At 49.4% G+C, this 21,413-nt stretch overlaps 2 protein-coding genes and 1 long non-coding RNA gene across 5 annotated transcripts; all 3 read left to right on the top strand.

The window, feature by feature from the left end:
• Positions 1-5,554: 5,554 nt before the first annotated feature.
• On the top strand, positions 5,555-9,528 carry LOC135298754 (placenta-specific gene 8 protein-like). 2 transcript variants are annotated; one of them, XM_064416626.1, is made up of 5 exons: positions 5,555-5,709; positions 8,002-8,130; positions 8,271-8,395; positions 9,017-9,120; positions 9,386-9,528. In XM_064416626.1, coding segments are annotated over exons 2-5 (345 nt in total). In that variant the 5' UTR covers positions 5,555-5,709; positions 8,002-8,015; the 3' UTR covers positions 9,387-9,528. The 2 variants fall into 2 exon arrangements, with proteins under 2 accessions (XP_064272696.1, XP_064272695.1); XM_064416625.1 differs by lacking the exon at positions 9,386-9,528 and having other exon boundaries at positions 9,017-9,124.
• Positions 9,529-10,519: 991 nt separating this feature from the next.
• LOC135298755 (placenta-specific gene 8 protein-like) lies at positions 10,520-14,206 on the top strand. 2 transcript variants are annotated; one of them, XM_064416629.1, is made up of 5 exons: positions 10,520-10,670; positions 12,966-13,110; positions 13,337-13,461; positions 13,799-13,902; positions 14,051-14,206. In XM_064416629.1, coding segments are annotated over exons 2-5 (336 nt in total). In that variant the 5' UTR covers positions 10,520-10,670; positions 12,966-13,004; the 3' UTR covers positions 14,052-14,206. The 2 variants fall into 2 exon arrangements, with proteins under 2 accessions (XP_064272699.1, XP_064272697.1); XM_064416627.1 differs by lacking the exon at positions 14,051-14,206 and having other exon boundaries at positions 13,799-13,906.
• A 2,141-nt stretch (positions 14,207-16,347) lies between these two features.
• Positions 16,348-20,598, top strand: LOC135298753 (uncharacterized). The gene is made up of 4 exons (XR_010360777.1): positions 16,348-16,583; positions 16,910-17,010; positions 17,613-18,800; positions 19,058-20,598. It is a non-coding gene; the product is annotated as an uncharacterized LOC135298753 (long non-coding RNA).
• The last annotated feature ends 815 nt before the right edge of the window (positions 20,599-21,413 follow it).

Below are 21,413 nucleotides of genomic sequence, written 5' to 3'. Positions count from 1 at the left end.
AAACAGCCTCAAGTTACACCAGTGGAGGTTTAGACTGGATATAAATTCCTTGGCTGAAGTGGTGGTCACACATGGGAACAGGCTGCCCAGGCAAGTGGTGGAATCACCATCCCTGGAAGTGTTCAAAAGGTGTGAGGTTGTGGTGCTTGGGGACATGGTGCTGGACATCGCAGTGCTGCATTAACGGCTGGACTCAATGATCTTGGAGGTATTCTCCAACATAAGTGTTTTTCTGTAATTTGATATTGAAGTGGAATAATTTTATCTTCCAAGTTATCACTGTTCAATGCTCAACCTCATAAGCAGCACCACATACATAACACCAGGGAACTACTTTGGGGAGAAACTGGTGAAACCACTGTTCACTGTTCAGTATTGACTTGAACACTGTGAAACCACACCACTTAAGTGGCTGCTTAGTAGAAAAACCTGTGTGCAGTTTTTGTTGCCTCTCATGCTGCAGCACAGCCAAATATTTGTCAAACAGATTTTTACCTTCATCAGAGCTTATTTTTCCCAAATTCTGTCATGCTGTTAATCACTTTTCCAGGGAATATGTATAAATGGAAATAAAAATACTTGAGAGGAAAATGGAGGAAAACACAGACTTTGTGTACACCATAACATGCATTATTGTTGTGCTTTTAAGCATGTGCTGGAAGGCACCTTGATTTTATTTGCTTAGAGTTGGCAAGATCCATTTTCCCCCTGCACTTCCGCATGCATGGCATTGCACAGTGGGTGCAGCAAGGCAGACCACCAGTTAAGTGTCACTTTGGCTGTAGCTGTTAGGTGAGGGGTGGGAGTTTCCTGCCTCCCTCCTCCTTGGGAGGAAAGTCCTGGGCAGAAAGCCAAGGCGTGTATGCACAGGCTGTCCCTGGAGCTGGTGGGGCTGCTCTTGGCTAGGTAAGGGCAGGCTGAAGGTCTGGTGTGCAGTGCACGCCTCCTCTCCCAGGTGGCCGGTGATAAACTTTGGGTTGCTCAACCCCAAGCAGGACTCTGGCACTTAGAGAGTTTCTTCCCTTATTGTGTCTTTATCTGATGAATGTGCTGTCTACAGCAGGGCCAGTGCCAGCAGCACCTGGGCGTGACTGCTGGTGGGTTTTTTCTCACGTGCTGGGTAGGATGGGGGAAGTGTTCTCTCACTCCTTCCCATGCCCCAGCCCAGCTGTGAGATGCTGTGCTGCCAGGAGTCCTCTGAGATCTTGGGGCATGCACACAGGGAAACCATCCATATGGGGCAGGTGCAAAGAGAGTGAGTGTTGTATCTGCTGTCTTCAGGGTTTGCTTGAGAAATCAGTGGCAGGAGGGGAAGCGAGAGGCAAAAATTGCCTTCAAGAATTTGAGCTGCTCAGGGCTGATTTATTTATGACCCGTTAAGTCAGAAAAAGGGTGGTTAAACTGCTGGGGAGTGTTGCAGTGTATTGTCATGGTGTGCCTCAGTTTTCCCAGTTCTTCCCCTGAAGTTTCCTTCCCCAGGTGGGTGTCAATCACCTCTCCTTTCCCCATCCTTGACCCCTGCTGGGCACTGTCTATCAACCCCAAAATTCCAAGGGGAGCATAGAGTGATTGGCAGGTTCAAAGGATGCTCTCCACCGCTGGGGGGCCATTGGCCCATCCAGGTGTCCCTCTCACCTGAGACCCCCTCCCCCTGTACCTGGTTGGTGCTCCCTGTGTTCCCTCCCAAGGTAAAACAGCAAGCACACCATGCAGTCAAGAGTTCTGTTGGAGCTGTTGTAGGATTCAGAGGCCATGCAGCCCAAAATAAGAACTCTGGATTAAAAACTCTCCATCAGGACTCACTCCTTTCTTCACCTCACCTTAAGGGCTTCTCTAGCTCAGGAAGGCCCGAGGAGTGACCCTTATCAACAGCAAGTTCCAGCCGTAAGCACTGGAGCTCGGGATGTGCCTGGACTTGTCCCCACGTGCTCATAGCTAACTCCAGCATCTCTGGGGTGACAACACCACAGGTGCCGCGATTGGCTCAGCAGCTGAGGCCACACAGACCAAGGCAGTCCCGTTTGGGAATATTGGTAAAAAAATCCAATAGGGGAGCTTCCATCAGAGGTTATAACCTACCCTTCCATCAGGGTGAGCAATGTTGGATCATGGTACTGGCATGGAGAAGCAAAGGTTTGAAGAGGACTTGGGGTCATGTACATGCAGCAGGTGTGGAGCCATACAGCTTCCCCATCTTGCACATCATCTCTCCTGGTTCAACTCTCTCAATACTTTCTCCCACCTGTCTTAAAAACATCATTATTATTAAGTAGTAAAGGCCCTTTTAATCCACAGTACAACTTATTCTGCTGAATAACATCAATACATTAAAAAAACACTTTTCACCCATCAAATAACATTGCAAAGTGTGTTGGATGTCCTTCTGCCAATACCTTGGTTAATGCTGGATTAACTTCATGACGCATCCTGTGCGGCTGTTTACTTTGCTCCTGCTCAGGTGTTAAAGCAAGGACACCACGTGTGGCAGACACAAGGGACAGCAGAAGGGAAGGTCCATCATCCCCTCCATTGCTCTGGAGGAAGCTGTCAGCTTGGGATAAAACTGCCATAGAAAAGACACAGAGCACATGTCCAAGCTAGAAATTAACCATGGGTCAGCTTACTCCAGAAAGCCTCTGGAGCTGACTCAAGAGCAGCTGAACTGCTGAGGTTCTCCTGCTTCCCACTATTCTCTGGTGATGGGGATGGGGATGGTACAGGAGGGTCCACACTTGCACCCTCTGATAGTTCTTCTTGTGTGCAGGTGCAACTCAGTGAGAATTAGGCAGTTAATGGAGCGGCACACTACAAAATGTATTAGTTGGACTGGTCTGTTTGTAATAAGAGGGTTGATTTGTTGATTTTTACTTTAGTTGTTTTTTACCTTGTGAGCTCCTGAGCTAAAGCTTGATTCCCACAGGGCATTATACTCTAAGTCTGAGTGACCTGGAGAAAGAGTGGCACCACTGAAAGCACAAAAAGGTAGCAAGGCACAGGAAGCAGAAGCTCAGCCAGAAGATGTGTGATATCTTTCTCATACAAGATGTGTGGAACATCTTGTGACAAACCACTGCTAGCACTAGCATACGATTGTAGAGGGATTTGAAACCACTTTTAGGTCTGACCAGCTGTGACTAAGAGCTGCTGTGAAGCTGGTGGTACCCTTTGGTCCTGCTGTGAGCTCTTCACTGTGTGCTGGACTTTATGTTTGGGTGCCTGTGGCACAGGGCTTCAGGCCCCTTGCCCAGATGTCACTACGCTCTCACAACATCATTTCTTGTCTGATCAGCTACCCAAGACCCTCTCCAGTGTGTGCAGTGTCCCTGGCGTGAGAGAGATGAGGGATGAGCAGACATGGGAGCAGCTCTCTGCTTGTACCAGCTACAATGGCTTCAGTGTTGGTGAGATGTGCATCTGACCCTCAGCTATATTTCTGAGGGTTGTGAAAATTTTCCCTCACACTTACTGAGCTCCATTCTCCTGCAGCTTTTACCATTGCAGGAATTTCCCTTTTGCCTGAGCCATTTCAAGCTGTGGGAAGGAAGCAAGGTTTGTGGGTAACATGTTCTTCCATTGAAGCTGCGGAGACATCTAGAAAAAAGGTGAAGTTTCTGATTCAGAAGACCTTCTCCATGTCTGAAACAGAACCCTGAGACTGTTACTCTGTCTCTGGAAAGGACTGGTGGGACCAGAGCTTTGGAACGATGGCCCCAGGCACCCTCCTGTGCCAGCAGCCCCCCTGACCTGCACACCAATGGGATTCATGGACCCTCTGTGAATGAACACACCTCTCACCACTGAAGACATCTTAGTTTGTGTCAATAGTATGAGGCAGCATGCTGGGGGAAGTGGCTTTGCTCATTTGTGGTCATGTTTGGAGTTGCAGGTTGGACTTGTTTTAAGTGGTACGGAGAACAGGCACAAACTTTTATGTGTGAGTGGCCCAAACTGGAATAAATTCATTTCTGCTTGTAACTGCTCCACAAAATACAGTGGTAGACTGTGTAATCCATACTTTGTTCTTTGCAGAGAGAGCAAAAAGGTCTTAAGGGAGATTTTTTTTAATCTGTGCTCCTGAATCTTCATCAGTGTTGCATTTACTGTAGTACATGTTAAATTGGTGGGTATTGGTTTCAGTGGAATTTTTCCATTGTCTTCTTAGAAATAAAAATGGAATGGCTTGGTTTGGAAGGGACTTTAAAGATCATCTAGCTTCAAACCCCATGCTGTGGGCAGGGATGCTTTCCACTAGACCACGTTACTCAAAGCACCATCCAACCTGGCCTTGAGCACTTCCAGGGACAGGGCATCCATAGGTTTCCTGGGCAACCTATTCCAGTGCCTCACCAGCCTAATAATGAAGAATTTCTTTGTAATATAGACTAAACCTATCCTCCTCCAGTTCAAAGCAATTCCCCCTTGCCCTGTCACTACATGCCCTTGTGAAAAGTCCCTCTCCAGCTCCCTTTAGGTACTGGGAGGTGCTCTGAGGTCTCTCTGGAGCCTTTCCTTCTTACCACCTAAAAAACCTGACTGCATTTCAGCTTCCTGGTTCTCTCCTCCCCAGCAGACTCCTAGGCCATGAGCCTCATCCAGCCAGCTGCTAGGATGTCAGGCATCTCCTCCCCTAGGGAGAATCTGCTGATCTACAACTTTTTGCAGACCTCCGTTTTCGTAGCCTGTTGCAATGTTCTTACAAAGAACACCGAGTGTGTATGATCCAGCCAGGGAGTGGCCAGGCAGCCCCATTGTAAAGCAGGGACAGACACAGTTAAACTTTGGAGCTGCTGGAAGCCAAGGGAAGCATTTAAAGGCATGGCTCCCTGTTTTCTCAGCAGCACTACTGGTAAAAAAGCCTTCACTTAAAGCACCCTCAATTCCAGCCTGTTGACAAAGCTGCCATATTGAAGTTTAGCCCAAACTTCTCCTTTCACCACTCTTCACGAGGGCAAGAGAGAAGGGAATCTCACCATCAGCACTTCCCATGGGATGCATTGAACTTGACTTGCTCCTGAGAAACAGCCACTCAGACCCCCTCTGGGATCTCTGCACACTGTGTGCATCCTGCTGGGAAACAAAACGTGCGGTCCTGGTGCCACAGATTCTCCACAAAATTTGGAAGTGCATCCAAAACTGTCATGATTTGCACAGGGCATAGGTGGTTACGTATTTGGGGCATGTTAGTGTAGAAACTGTAATATTGGTATCTTATGAAGTGAAATTTATGTGTGTATGGTAATTGCTCAGTTAATTTTACTGTAGTGGCTGGGCTACAGTGACTGTGACAAGCACTTAGGGAATCAGCCTAATTATTATGGAAAGCCTCCCCATGTGGGATGTGTTTTCTAAGAAATGAAAACCTAAATGTCTGTTCTGATGTAAGTACATTATTTAGAGCTGCTCTTCCCTGAGCAGCAACATCACATGGAAAAAGTTAAGGGAATAAGACAATAAACATGCAAACATTAAAAAAAAAAAGTAATCCCGGGAAAAAGAAAAATAAATGACTGTGTTTTGCACGTGTAAAGTCTGTGGTTGTAAGGACAGGGCACAGCTCCTGACCTCCCCCTTCAAGTTACCTCCCACCTATTGTACGATTTACTGCTAACTGCCAATAAGAACATCCGAGGGAGTAAGTTTAGTTTCATCTTCGCCAGAGCCTCTTTGTGCAGGGAGAGGAAGTCTGCACTGACCAAGGCTGCTCACCAGGTTAGTTCTCTAAAAGCATGGGAGTATCAGTAACTTGTTAGCTTGGGAAAAGTGGGATGATAGTGTCAAAGAAGGGATTTTTTTTTTCCTGCTTAGCTCAAAATATAAATCAAACTATCTGGCAAATCCTACTTGGGGAAGTGAGGGGGCTTTTAAAAAGCTATGTGCAAAAGCTGGATTATGGAGAGTTTACCTTTGCTTACTGCTTTCTGACGCTAACACAATTGTATGAACGTGTTGAAGGAATCTGACTGGTACTTTACTCTCCGTTTAAACTGAACTGCCCTACCAGAAGTTTGGATATGGATGGCTTTTGATCCCTGGTCTCTCTGTGTGCTTGCTTGTCCCTTCAGTGGGGTGTGCTGTTGGTGGCAAGAGCAGCTATGCTTCAAACTCTTCATTGCTGTTTGCAGCTAGGAGAGGAGAAAATAGGTGAATAATACTTGTGCGGGTGGCACTGCTGCTGGCAGGCAGAGGGAAGCTGTGGATAGGCAGAGGCATTGCGCTTCCCTCTGGACACACACCTGATACCACCTCCAGCTGCACTCCCGCCGGGCTTGCAGGCTGCTGTGTGTTGCCAGCTGAAGCCAGGAGTGGGATTTCTGGAGAAGTACACCTTACTCCAAAGGATGGGGAAAGTGAGTGTTCCCCCTCCCCCACCATCACTCCTTGATTTTAGTTTCTATTCTGGCTTCTGAGCTCAGAAGCAAGAAGAGGAGGAGGAGGAGGAGGAGGAGGAGGAGGAGGAGGAGGAGGAGGAGGAGGAGGAGGAGGAGGAGGAGGAGGAGGCAGCAGCTCACCATCCAATAGGGTGGGTCTGCCTTTGTTGAACTGCTGTTTCTAAGACGTAAAATAAATCAACACAACTTACAGAAAAGAAGGTTCAACAAATGTGAGCAGGCAGTTTATCTTACCTCAGAGAACCTCACCCAAGCCCAAACTTTCTCAGAATTGTTACCTAGAAATACTTTGTGCTTTTTTACTTGGCTAGGGAATTAGAAGCAGAAAGGAAGGAATTGTTCTTGTTGCTATTCTTACTATTATCATCATCATCATTATTATTATTTTAGACCTACGGCTTACTGGTTTGCAAGGTTTACTTGCTTGCTTAACCACAGAAATGCAAGGAGTGTTTCAGACTTTGGACATTGATTTTCTCACTTTCTGGCTCCCTACACCAGGAAACCAGAGATACGAGTTTTCTGTTCTACTCTCTTGTGTGTAGCCTGGCTTTGTTATGAGGAAATGAGTCCACAGGTGCTTCCCACATGCCCTGTGCCCATGCTAAAGCCTCTTGTGTAAAATACAAGAAGTCCAACAACCAGAATGCCCAAGTCCCTCCCTTTAGCCTGGAATGAGTCACGTCTAAGCACTAGCAAAGCCTTTGTGGAGTGGAGTGGGGAACATCAGTGGCCTGATGATATTTTGAAGGCTGGATAAAATGGGAGATAACGTGAAAACCTTGAACAGATGTGTTATAAATAATAAAATGATAAAGCCAAATCAATAATCAATTAAAAAAGGTTTTTATTTCACGACCAAGATTCGGTCTCCGATAGCCACAATCAAATGGTCGGTGTCGAGCCTGGGATCCGCACTGGGTGAACACAGATCCGAACTCTACCGCTTCAAATCCTCTCTGTTCACAAATGCTGTCTCTGCCGGGCTAGTTTTATATGGTTTATTTCACCTGGGGCAGAGTTTCTCCTATTCTTCTCTAGTTTCTCCTATTCTTCTTGCTGCACATATTCATGTAGTTTCCTTTTCTCTGTGCTGGGCTGGACAAAATCCTTTCTGGGAAGTGATGAATGCTGATTGTCAGGTTACTGGAACCTGGTGTTGGGATGCACACCCTTGACAGCTCTGACTATCTTGATCACCAATACTTCTCGGGTACTCAATCGCTTGGGGGTCTCTGGACTGTCCCGAGAAAGGACCCATCTCCCTCTGTCATTTGCTAATTAGGTTTTTTCTCTTCGCTGTCTGTGATTTGAAATCACAATTTGTGAAACAATTTCTTTCCCTGGCTGCGGCTTGTGGTTTTAAATCTTTAAGAATTTTTCGTACAAGCACAACTTATTTCATGTATATTTTACATAAGCACGAATTATTCCATAACATCCATCACAGGTAGAAATGCAGGCAAGGTATGGTTATGCTCTATCACCGCCAGTGGCAGCTAGCGAGCTGGGCAAAAGGCAGCCTGCTGAGGGGTGGTAGCCACCAGTTTAGTTGGAGGTTCAGCCCAACCACAGCTTTTTCACTGACTCTCCTGTTTCCTGTCTCTTTCAGAAGAGCACCTGGGAATGGCTGTCCCAACCGTTGTGACAATCCAGCCGCAGTATGGCGGGGCCATGTCCTCTGTGTCGAGATGCACGTGGCAGACGGGCCTGATGGACTGCTGCTCCGACTGTGGCGTCTGTGAGTGCCTTGCACACAGTTTTCCTGCCCCTGCTGCTTGGCTCAGCGGTGCCACTGTGCAGCCAGGCAGCCTGGCTTGCCCAGCTGCTCCAGGCGGGCAGGCAGAGCCTCATCCAGTGCTGTGTTTCTCCCCCTGCCAGGCTGCTGCGGGATGTTCTGCTTCCCATGCCTGGCTTGCCAGCTGGCTGGGGACATGAATGAGTGCTGCCTGTGTGGGACCAGCGTGGCCATGAGGACCCTGTACCGCACCAGATACAACATCCCGGTCAGTGCTGAGCTATGCCCTCACCCTGCTGTGAGCCTGAAGGACAGGGTGCCCCCGAGGCCCCTTTCTCTGCACTTAAGGGATGGGCTCAGGACAGCAGTGATTTCCAGTTCCCCTTTTTTCCCATTCTTATCTACCTCAGCTGCTGCTTCCTTCTTTGAGCTTTGAAAGATGGGAAAGACTTGAGATAACTGTGGGTTGAATAAAGAATAGGTGAAGATGGTTACAAGGATAAAGATCCATCATCAGGTTTGGGAGAAAGGTGGACAGTGCATACGTGAGGGTGTTTCTTCCTGCATGGGAGGTGGTTGCTGCCATCCCAAGGGCAAGCCATAGGGTCCCAAGTTCACTCTGCCCACACTGTCTGTTTCTGTGAACATTTTAATTCCCAGTCTGACCTTTAGAAGTCAAAAGATCAGTAGCTATCTGCAGCCTGCACAAAGGGCTCCTTCCTTCCTTTCCGAGGTGCCTGGGGTTTGCCAGCCCAGGGCTTCAGTGTTTTCTACTCAGGATGCTGCAGCCTGCCAAGAAGAGTACTTGACCTGGAATGTGATTAACATTTTCTTGGCTGGAACATGATCTCTGGGAAGCCTCTGTCCCTAACCAGTTTCTCCCTGACAGGGGTCCATTTGCTCTGACTACTGCATCACCATGTGGTGCACCGTGTGCTCTGTTTGCCAAATGAAGAGAGACGTCAACCGCAGGAAGGAGCTTGGCATATTCTGGTAAGCTGGGGGTGCAGCTGCTTGTCCATAAAGCTGCTCTCACATGCAGCCAGGTGGCTTCCCAGAGCCTCTCCTGCCAACATCTTGACACCAGACTAAGTTTGCTGCAGTGGGGAAATGGCCATGGACAGTTGACCAGAGTGACGTGTCCTGAAGCAAAATATGGCTGGGGACCTTGTGCAGGGTGGAGCGGGGAGGACTGGGGCAAGACAGAGTGTGGTGAGGCTCAGCTCGGTCCTGACACTCCTCTTCCATCCTGTTGCAGATGCTGCCATCCTTGCTGCATCCTTGGAGCTGCTGCAATCAGGAGTCAACACTGTTGGGAAATGTACCACGTGGAGCTTACCTTGACTGCATTTGATTTTCTCTACTTAACTGCAGAAATAAAGTTCTGAGTTTGTCTTCCTACCTCTGTGTATGTTACTCTTGCACCACCTGAGAGTACCCATCCTTCTCCTGCTCCATCCATCTCAGCAGCCCCTGGTGTAGCTGAGGTTTCCCTGTGCCTGCTGCAGAGAAAGATTTTCACTAGTATTTTGTTATTGGATCAGCTTTTAGAAAGGATATTTAATACATTGAAGGAGCCAGTTTTGCTCATCCCAAGTTGCAAAATTTGGGAAAATCACTACTGCTGCAGGGTAGAGCTGGGTCTTCCTGTAGGCAAGTGACTTCTGCAGGCCACAGTATTGCCCCTGCTGTGGTGGCCCAGGTGGCTGCCCAGTGTTGGTCAGTGACACCTTTCTGAATAGAAAGGCATGGGGTACCTGGCACCAGCTCACCTCTATGTTGAAGAGATATGGACCCTGAGCATGAATTCCTCCACACCTGCAATAAAAAACCTGTCTGGGTCGTGGGTTATCTGTGTCCTCTCTAGGTACAATTAGTGCCATCTTCCTGCATGGCATTATACAGCCCATCTTGTCTGCACTGGGCTGTGAGCCCTCATTCCCATGCAGAAGGTGGAGGTTGCAGCCACCCTCTCTCCATCACTCTCAAGAGAAATGCTAAAGGACTTTTGATCCCTGCAAATATCTCCCAGCTTCATTCTTTAAGGAGACTATGATTATTTTTTGTCCCCTCTCTACCTTTACCACAAAACTTTTAAGTGGCTCTGTCGGTGCTGAGGGGTGGGTGGGTGTGATGGCACTCCCAACTGCTTAAACCCACATGGCTCAGACGGTCCTATGGATGATCCCTGGAAATGCAGAAAAATGCATTTTCAGCCTGAGAGAGCTCATCCCCATGTCACCCAGTGCAATTACAGGTGCTGCACCTCCAGCAGCACACGGCTTAGGACAGCACAAGAGCCTGGAAATAAACTGCCCTCCTCTGGAAACCTCTCCCACCGGGGCTCTGGGCCTGGAGAACATCTGGGTGGGGAAAGGCAAAGGTTGGCAGCAGGAATGCAGCAGGGAAGCTGCCATTGTGCAAAGCTGCACCATTTGCTCTGTTAGTCAGAGGGAGCAAAGGTCATTTGCCAGAGTGCATATAAAGCATGAGAGCCAGGAAAAAGAGACGTGTCTTCTGCTGGGACAAGGACAGCTTGGCAAGTATGTATGGCTTGGCTTTGCTTTGGTTGTGGTACGGAAACTGCTTGTGGCTGATGTGGTGATGCTTGGCAAGGGGAAGGGTTGGAAGCAAAGGTGAGGTTTTCTACCTGGAAAGCTGCTTCAAGGGTTAACCACAGCGTGGTGGGTGCTGCTGATGGCATCCTGACAGATGTGGGGAACAGAGGTAGAGGATAGCAGTTTTTGCACTGTGTTGCTCATACAGTGCACTGTATTTGTGCACGTACAGTGCCTGTAGATACAGCTTTGTGACCTTGGCTGTTGGTGAAATGTAGCTGCATGCACTTCAGGATGTTTTTGTCCCCATCATTCATTCCAGTGTGGCTGGTGAAGCCATGGGGTGTGAATTGTGAAATTGTGATACATTTGGTGTGCTGGGCCTGGCCCATCTCTCTGTAGGTGAGTGTGTGGCAGAGGCTTTTCCAGGCTGCTGCCTGCTCTGCACTGCAGCCACCACCTGTGCAGGGTGGTGTGCTCGTACCTGGGGAGGGGAAGGGGAAACCTGACTGGGAGGGATCCTGCCCCTAAAATTTCTCTTGCTGCTGCTGTTCCTGTGCACACTTCTCCCTGTGGTCCTGCCTGCTGCTAAACGTCCCTGTTGCTGCATGGGAGCCCCATGCTGGGCTCACCACTGCACAGCCTGTCCATGGTCTGTCTCCTCTCCTGCCCCTCCTGCTTCTTTCTTAAATCATCGTGTGCCAAGGCTTCCTGAGGGGCCTGCTGTTTTGGCATGCCAGGAGGTGTTACATTGGCTGCAGAGGTGGTGGGAATTACCTGGGATCTCACAGACTAACAAACAGGGACAGCTGGCCAAGGCAGGGCCAGGAGGTGTCCGGAGAGGGACGATGGATGCAGTGTCCCCTGCTGCACCACAGGTGTCTCAGATAGGGACAGCCTAGCTTTGTTCCACTGCCTGCAAAAAGTCAGGAGCAAACCATGCGGAGGTTTTTACCAGCTTTCTTCCCTCTTACACCATAATTCAACAACCTTTTTCCACTTCCTGGATTGCCAGGAACAAGGGCTGTTTCTGACAGCTGGGATGTGTCTGTTGTGCTGGGGAGTCACAGGAGCTTCCAGCGAGCCACCTGTTGGCATTAGTCAGTACAAATGCAATGCCACAGCCGGTGCCACTCTCAATGAGCTCGATGGCATTGTCTGAGTGCTGGGCACAGTAATTGTTCCACCCCATTTCTTGTGTCGTTTAATACTTAACTTTGTGTAACTGTGCAATTCTGGAGAGAAAACAATCCTCTCAGAGTGCCTAACAAAGTGGTGCTGAGACTGGGCAAAGGGCAGGGAGTGTGTCTGCATGGGAGCTCTCCCGGGAGAATCCTCAGGTTTTTTGTTTGTTTTAATTAAAGCTCCAAAACCAAAAGTGAGAGTGGCAGAACTGGTGCTGTGCCTTGCGGGGGTGGCAGGGAGGGAAGGGGCCCCTGATGGAGGTGCAGGGGGAGTGGTTACTTTGGTCAGGTGATTTTGGGGATGGTACTGTGGAGCAGGAGCTTTCCTCTTCTCAGAGAATGCAGCCCATTGCTGAGAAAGGATGGGATGGAGAGGAGCTCCACAGGCTATGGTGACCCCACAAGACTGAGGAAGAGGAGGATGATGATGTGTTGGCACAGACAGTCAAGTGGAGGAGGGATAGGAACTGGTGGCAGAGCTTAGGGTGATTGAAAGAGACAACGAAAACCCACTGCCTTGAAACACCATAAGAAGGAAAGTGAAGAAGGAAGGGAGAGAGGGAAGCAAATAAGCTGAGATTCTCATAGAACAAAGCAAAGATTAAGTTGACTCCTGAGAGCTTGGGGAGGCTAGAACTGAGCAGTAATAACTTTGGGAGACTGTGATCATAAACAAAACAAAACAAACCCCAAAAAACAGCCCAAAATGCAGACAACTTTACCCAGGCAATTTTACACAGATATTTTTATGTGATTTTACACAGAGAACAATGAAAGATGACCTGGAGATGAAAAGACTAGTTTGAGGTGTTAAAGCATTTCAATTCTGAAGCAGAAGGACCTCTGTTTTCCCAGAGAAATTTTACTTGCATAGGGAGGGTGTGCTGCTGCCTTTCGTGGAAGACTGGTTTTAGGGAGGGCTTTCCTTCAGAGGGTAGTGTCAGCTTCTGGCAGAGCTGTGCCCCCCACTTTGTGGTGAGGGTGGCACTACCCTGGCAGTGGGGACTCCCCAAGGAACTCTGAATGCAGCAGCCTGAGCAAGACACCCACTTCAGAAATTCCTGCAGCATCCGCCTCTGACGGCTTTTCTTTCCAGACCACAAACTGCCTGGAGGGACCTGAACCTGTGCTGGCAATGGCCTCTCAAAATGTGATTACAGTCCAACCCCAGTTTTTAGCTGCCCAGCAGCCAGGGGAGTGGCAAACAGGGATGCTGGACTGCTGCTCCGACTGCGGCGTATGTGAGTACATAATGTAGCCCTCATTCCTGCTGTTGTTCATTATATGTCCCTGGTGTTTTACCCTTCTCCTCCTGCAGCATTACCCCTGCTGCCAGCCCCACTCCCGTGGGTACTGGAGGCAGAGCAGCTCTTGCCTGATGTCAAGAGCCACAGCTCTCAGCTGTTTTTTTCCCCTTTCCTCGGTATTGGCACCCCTCAGCCAAGTCCACATCTCACTGTCTCACAGGTCTTTGTGGAATCTTCTGCTTCTTCTGCCTGAGCTGCCAAGTGGCTGGGGACATGGACGAGTGCTGCCTGTGTGGCTCTAGCGTGGCCATGAGGACCCTGTACCGCACCAGATACAAAATCCCAGTGAGTGACCAGCTCGGGGTCCTGTCCCAACAGCGACAACAGCCACGGGATGGGTGCTGGGGTGGGGGCTCAAGGAAGGAGAAAGGGCTGCCCAAGGGGAAGGGCAGAGGTGAGGAGTTGCATGAGCATCCCAGCTGGCCAGGAGTAAGGGACACATCTGGCTCACCGCTGTGAGCTGCAGGTAATCCCAGCGCACACTACTTCATCCCAGTCCTTGCTGGGAGGTGCAGGGCCCGGGTGAGCTCCCATGGATGCTGACGATGTGAAATAGAAAGGCTGAAAGATTTAACGTTTGGTGTGGGAAGGGATTATTCATGCAATGTCGCTTGCTCCACAGGGCTCCATCCTGAACGACTTTTGCGCCCTCTGGTGTTGCAGCCCGTGTGCACTCTGCCAGCTGAAGAGAGACATCAACCGGAGGAGGGCAATGGGCATATTCTGGTAAACTGGGGGGCTGGAGCTACTTCGTCTCAGTGCCTTCCCTGGGTCTCCCTTTCCTCTGACACCTGACTCCAGACACAGGGTTGCAGCAGTGCCAGAGCAGTAATGGCTGAGGAAAGGGTAATCCTGCTCTCCTGTCCCGTTGCAGATGCTGCCATCTTCATTGGACCCTGTGGAGCCTGTGCAGGCAGGAGCTGCTGCTGCCCTGGATGTTGGGACATGCACCATGAGGAGTTTGCCTTCACTCTGCTCGATTCCCTTTTCCCTTGGTAAAGCCAGCAATAAAAGCACTGCTTGTCTTCTTGCCTGTGTGTTGTTATTTATGTCTCTGTGTCTTTCTGTAGCATCAGAATCAGTGCTGTACTTTTCTAGGCTGTGTGGCCAGAGGCACTATGAAGTTGTCAGGTAAATGAAGCTTTCTCTTGCCCACCCACACTGGAATGAGGCCAGACCACAAAATTCAGTGAGGAGAAGATAAAACAATAGTCATATCTGCTATGGGAACAGAAAAGATAAAACAAAAGCCAAATCTGCTATGGGAACAACTTCTCTGTGGACACCACCAATGTGCAGATCTGGTGACAGCATTGCCCTCTGCTCAGAGAGACCCAAAAGCACTGAACCCATCCCTATGGATGCCTGGACTGTCCCCAGCACCAGGACACAAGCGGGGAGTGGTGATGCTGTGGGATTCCCAGTCACTCTGCTTTCCCCACATAAAGATTGTGAAGAGACCAAGAGACCATTACATGGGAGTGGCTTCTCTGGGTCAGACCCTGCAGGTTGTGGGTGTTGGGTGTAATATGCTATGGTGGAAGAGCTGGGACTTGGGGGTGCAAAGGTTTATCCATTGCCTACCATGGTGACAAACAGGGAAGAGGTAAGTCTGGGTCTGGGGTTGCTCTGGCTCAGATTGGTTTAAAGTTTGTTGCTTTGAACAGAGAATGTTGGGGTTTTGCCCAGAGAGGGCTGCAGGGGGCCTGGAGGCTCTGGCATATCTGTACTTCTGTGCTGGCACCTGCTGGACAGGACGGGAATTTATTCAAAAGTACCTTTTCCACTCGCCTGTTTTCAGCATCACAACCCCCGCTGCATTTGCTCCCGGTGTGAAGGGGTGAGGCTGTGCCGCTGCTGACGGCGTGTGCGTTCAAGTTGCAGCGTGTTTTTTGTTTTATTAGTAGGTTTATTGTTTGATTTGTAATTTGGTAGTTTCTTTATGCGGTTTCCTTTTTGTTCCCACCTTTTCCCAGAATTTTCGTCACTTTTTTTGTTGTTAGTTTCTAGTTTCTATTTCTCCAAACTCTATCAGTTTACTGAAACTGTTCTCCTCCCCTGGGATTTTTATTGGTTTATGCCTTGTAGTTCCCGCCTTGTTTTTACTCCCAATTCTCCTGATTTGTTAAAGATTGTACCCTCCCCTGAGACCTGCCCCCAAATATAAGCTCCTTTTTTCCCCCGATCGGAGTCCCGGGATGAAGAGGAGGGGAAGTTTTGCATGAAATAAAGTTACCTCGGGACGCGTGTGCTGCTCTGTGTTTTATGATGTGCCGACCCTGGCACATGGGATTCAACGGGGCTCGAGGGGGGTTCTGCCACTCTGGGAGCTGGCAGTGTGCCTGCTGCGGGAACAGATGTCGCGGGTGCCGCAGGCATGCTGGGTCACCTCTGCTCCCTCCTGGCTGCTGGTCCTAAATCCCTGCTACGTGCACCCTGCCAGCCAACAGCGCGGGGCTGGGGGCTGGCTCTGAGCCCAGCCCACAACGCAGGCAGCTGCCTGGTTTAGCTGGCCAGCTCAGCGACAGCCCTGCTGCTGAGGAGCCCATGGGTGTGCTGAGAGCACCCAAGATCCAGGACTTGTAAGTCAGGAGTGCTGAGGTCCCCTCTTTCCAGGGACAAGTGAGCCCTGTGTCCACAGAACGGAGCTCTCACCGGCCCCCTGTCCTCATCTCTCTTCCCACAGGGTTGGTTGTTTTGGGTTTCCCTGACAATCATTCCTGCTTGGCATCCTTCTACGCCCGTCCTTGATCATGGATCTCCTCCCGGGGTCTCTTTCTCCTCCAGTGCATGCAGGGGTTGTCCATTGGGACCAAGGACCAAAGGCACGAACCTCTACAGTCAGCCGTGTCCTCCTCCACAGTGAGCCAGAAGCAGCCAGGAGGCTGCTGAGCAGACGCGAGGACACAGAGGTTTTGTTTCTGTGAATTTCTTTATTAGAAGTAACTACAAACGACCACTACGAAAGCAAGTATGCACTTAAGACCACTCATCTGTATTCATTATTTGAAGTGCTACTTTGCCAAACTGCTGCCAGCAGCGGGCAGGAAGGAAAAGCCTCTTGTCGCGGGTGCTCCACATCACAGAGTTGTAAAGCCCGGAGCTGCACCCGCCCCTATCCCGATCCCGGAGCGGGCGGTCCCTGGCTGTCGCACGGCTCAGCCACTCGCTCCCGGTGTTCCACCCTCCTGGAGCACACTAGGAGGCGCGGCGAGCTTGTTTTTTCCTCAGGGATTCCGCTTCTCCCGTGAGATCCTTGCAGGCTGTTCCAGCGCCATGTGCCGGGACTCCGCGCTTCCTGACCTGTCCTGCCCCAGGAGCACCGCGACTCTCGGGCTGAGTGCTGTTGGGATGGCACCGTGTCCCAGGGATATCAAGGGACATAGACCTGCCCACAGCACCCCCAGGTGAGGCACCTCGGTGTCAGCAATTCCCGGTCGGGGTCAGCCCTGGACTGGCAGCAGCCCCCTGCCCCGCGGCTGCTTACTGCCGGAACGGGGACATTTTACGGGTCCTGAGGCGTTTCTGTCAGTAATGCCGAGCCTCCCTTTCCTGCTGAGGGGTCCTGTATTGTGCTTTTCCACCTCCCTTCAGGCCGCTGCCAGCTTGCTGGGGCCGGGATCTTTGTGGTTTCCTGGTGGCCAGGATGGTTGTGGTGGTCGTTTTCCTTCTAAGACGGGTCCTTCTTGACACAGCTTTGCCCTTGTGTCCTCACGGGGCTTTGTTTGCACAGGCCGTGCTGTGGAGGTGAGCAAGGAGCCAGGAGCTGCCTGCCCCAAGTGCCTACCTCATCCAAGGAGTGTCAGGGGACACAGGAGCTGCAGGCAGTGCCTGGTGAGTGCCCGAAGTGATGACCACACATCCAGCCATGCTGTCAAGGGGGTCTCTTGCTGTTGGCTAGGGTGGGAGAAGCCCAGCATAACTGGGAAAACCTCATTGTGGGTGATGGACAAGCACTTGAGATCCCCTCTAAGGGCTGGCTGGGTTGGTTCTGTTCCTGCTGCCTCTCTTGGCACCCTATGAATATGAGTGGGGGGGAAAACAATGCCAGAGGGGGGCCAGCACCATGTGGGGAGCTGTCACAGCCCCCCAGACCAAAGCCTCTCCTAGGACGTTTGTGCCTAATGTCTGGGGGCCTGGGAGCTTGGAAGGGAGCTCAGGAAAGGTGAACCAAGAGTTGTTGGGGTCTGGCCCAGCTGCACCCCATTGCCAGGAGTTCTGTGTAGTGCTGGGGACAGTGTGGGTACGGCTCCTGTGCACACAGTCAAGGTGAAATTCACCCTGCTTCACAGATGGGTTTGTGTAAATGCCCTTCCTGGACTGCCCTTCTGGGAGAGATGTGACTCTTCTGGATAGGGAGCGGGAAAGGCATCTCCCGAGGGTCTCTGGGGTGTGCCACCAGGAGCTCTGACTGACTGGTGTCTCTCCTTTTTTAGGTACAGAGGGGACTCCACTGCCTTGTGCTGCTGCCTCAGCTGCAGCCACAGCCTGTGGGCCCTCAGAGCAGGGCAGCCCAGAAGAGCCAGGCTCACCCTCATCTCACTTCTGCTGTCAGGAATGGGACTGAGAGAGACCCTTCATGCAGTGAGGAGCATGTGACATGTGTTTAATCAGCAAGGGAAGAGGCCAGGCTCCTTGCTGAGTAGAGCTCCCTGTAGAGGACAACCCGTGTGGCTTCTGGGTGACAGACACCCTGGCTCCAGCTGATAGACACCCCAGCTAGTTTGGATTAGAGCTGCTCCTGGTTTTCAAAGCTCTGACTGATAAATGCTCCAGCTGCTTACAATTCAAAGTATTTGATGCTCTAAGTGATTTCAACTCCTGCCTCTTCCAGCTCCAGATCACAGTTGTGGCTGCTCTGCTGTTGAGGTACAAGATGCTCCTACCAGCAGATGTCCTCCCCTTGTTACACCCTGAGTTAGGGACACCTGGGCTTCTCTTGAGTTTCAGGTGATTCCAGCTCCTGGATGTGGGATGCTAATTACAGGCAGTGGGTGTTCCACCTCAGGTTATTTGAAGCCCTGAGCTATTTTGGCTCCAGCACACGCCAAAGAAGAGGTGCTCCCACTGCTTTCGGAGGCAGAAATTAAGTAAGTTGGGGGATGTTTGCAAACAGTCTGAAGGACTCCCAGAAATGGGAGACAGCCTGTCTCACAAAGCACACTGGTAAGGTCTGAAAGGCCTCCAAGACTGAGTCCTACTATCAACCTAACACTGCCATGTTCACCACTCAACCACATCCCCAAGTGGTGCCACATCTGCTCATTTTGTTAACACTTTCAGGGTTGGTGATTCCACCACTTGGGCAACCTGTTCTAATTCCTGATCACCCTTTCCATGAAGAAATTTCTCCTAATATCCAATCTAAAGCTCCTCTGGCACGACTTGAGGACATTTCATTTCCTCTCATCTGTCACTTTTTTACCTGGGAGAAGAGATTGATCCTCACCTCTCTACAAACTCCTTCCAGGTAGAGAGCAAAAAGTTCTCTCCTAAGCCTCCTTTTTTCCAGGCTAAACATCTCCAGCTCTGCACTGATCCCACAGGGACATGAGATGATGCAGTGGGGCACGACCCTGAGCATCAGATCAGACACTCCCTTCTCTCTTCAGGACTAATGCAGTGTGAGTATTGATGTAGTGTATGGTGGCAAAAGCACAACTAATGCAAGCCCCTCCTGAAAGCCTACCTACTTTTCCAGGGTGGTTGTCATTGTTTCCAAGAAATCTTTTGCTGTTCCTTCACTGTTCCTTCATTTTTGGTGCACAGCAGTGGTGGTGCTGCCTGCATGAACTACAGGGAAATAAACCAGACCACCAAGTTTCACATCCCACACTGTTACTAATGGACAAACTTGATACTATTTCTTTTCTTCCCCCAGGCCTGGCCCCTAGGCAGGTTTGTGTTTTGGGATCCTGTGCAGTGTGATCTGGGAGAGCAGTCAGTCACCAGAGGGCACCAGGGAAGAAGGATGCTGAGAGCTCCACTTGTTTCTCTGCTTCACAGCTCAGCACATGAAGGAGGGACTGTTCTTCAGCACTGCCCTGCTGCTTCTGCTGCTGCTGTTTGTCCACAGGCAATTTCACCATAACAAAACATTTCTGCTCTGGCACAAGATCACAACAATTTAGCAGTGAGGAGGAAAAATCTCAGTCACTGGTACTTATTAGAACAGCTATTAATGGATGTAAAAACTGAGGGTATCTATCAAGTTGTCCTTGCCCTTTGTTTGTGTTCAGGACGTTTCACAGAGTGTGCAGTGCTTGCCATTGGGATGCTTCAACTCCCTCCCTGGGACTTGCTGTCTCAATGAAATCAGAGAGCTGGGGAAGAAAACATGACTGCAGACATGGAAAGTTGTTAGAAGAATCTGATGTTAGCAGCTTAATAGACTGTTGTGTTCACTGAGAGGAAACAGAGGCCTTAGATATTTCCCAGGTGTGTTAATTCTCAGCTAAGACAGGTTTTGGCCTGCAAAGCAAGGTAGAGTCAAAACACCTGTAAGACAAAGCAGGGTTGTGAAGGATTATATCTCTAAGCCTAAATTCAGGAGGTTGGAACACATCAGTAAAATGCAGCTCACTCTGAGCAGCAGGGAACCTGCTAGGAAATCTCCCACTCAAGTAAAATATATGATGTTAACATCATAGTGATTTAATTGGTACTTTTCTGGGGCACAGTTTAAGTCATTTGTTATGGGAATGTTAAACCTTACAAGGGAAAGGCCCATCATGTTATTTCCAGGGCTAATGAGACAGACCAAATGATTCCTGAGAGGTTTGACACCAAGCTGGAAATACTGCACAGTATCATGCCAGCCTGATCTGCAGCTCAGGAGGATTCCTGGTAAGCATCATGTTGATCAACATTAGATTCAATATCTACATCCTTTCCTTCAGGTTTATCACCTTGAGTTTTTCAATAGCAATTACTCATACAAGATATGTTTCTTCTCCTTGTAATAAAGTTTTATCCTGTTGTTAAACATTGCCTCCGAGTGCTGAGGTGAAAGCTCAGAGCTTCATTCAAGTCCAAACAAAGAAGGGGCACAGTTCAGGGCACACCTTGGTTGGTGTTGCTGCTGTGCAGATTTCACCTTTCGTTTTGGTTAATGGACAGCTGGTGGTGACCTCTGCCAGATTTAATATTTAAACACAGCATGCAAGCTGTCTCGAAGGACTGTCTGATAAGGTGATACCTCACTTATGGTGTGTTTAACATCTCAGGGTTTTTATGTTGTGAACTGAGCAAAGCTCACATGTGTGTTATGGCTGTGCCTCACATATGACCAAGCACAAAACAGAAGTGTGTAAGGTTGAACTCTCTATTTGACCAGTTGCTAACATTAAGTAATTCTGCAATACACCACACGTTTGTCCAAAGATAGATGAGGGAAAATTTATGATCACTTTTTGTGCATTACCTGACAAATAAGCACCTGGGGCAGGCATGGCCATGGAAACAGTATGACAGAAAAAGATTTATTAGGGTTGAATTCATTACTGAGTTTTGCACTCCTGAGGGCACAGGTTTCAAGCCCTGCAGCAATATGCGAACCTTGATCCCGTGGGAGCCCTGCAGCAGTAAAGCCAATGAGATGCCAAAGTGTGCACTGTCTCTCCTTAATGAAATATATAATCTTATCTCTGAGGAATCATTTCCTACAATGCATTTCTTTTATTGCTTATTTGAATGTGAATGGCTCTGTACTATCTTTATACAGGACCACAAAACATCCTAGCAGCTACCAGAGTTGATAACACAGTCCCTTCAGAGTGTATATACATGTGTCCTATACATGTGTCTAAGAGAAAAAACTTCCCAGTGAAGTTAAATTGCTCCTGGCCAGCTCCCAAAACTGCAGAAAGGCTGAATTCCTTTCACTCAATGTTTCAGACTCTAATGCAAGCATCAGCTGGGGCTTTCCTTCAGACAGTCTGCTCCATGCCTGAAGACAGGAACAACTGTGAATTGACACATTCAGAAACAATCTCAAGGATACCTGTGCCCACGATTAAAAAAAAAACAACAAAACCAAACCCAATTCATATTGGCTCTTAGAAGTAGAGCAAATATCTGTGCAAACAAAATAACCACAGTTTTTCATCTCCTTTTGCTGTTGTTGTTGGTTGGTTGGTTTAAGCTGGACCACCAGTCATGCTGAGAGCAAGAGTCACCTCTCTCTGCATCCTCTGCAAGTGCTCTGGTTTTTCCTTACTCATGGAAGAATATCTTGA

Source organism: Passer domesticus, chromosome 4 (assembly GCF_036417665.1).
Source record: "Passer domesticus isolate bPasDom1 chromosome 4, bPasDom1.hap1, whole genome shotgun sequence".
Lineage (NCBI taxonomy): Eukaryota > Metazoa > Chordata > Aves > Passeriformes > Passeridae > Passer > Passer domesticus.
Note: the sequence above shows the minus strand (reverse complement) of the source record. Positions and strands in the feature narration are given on the sequence as shown.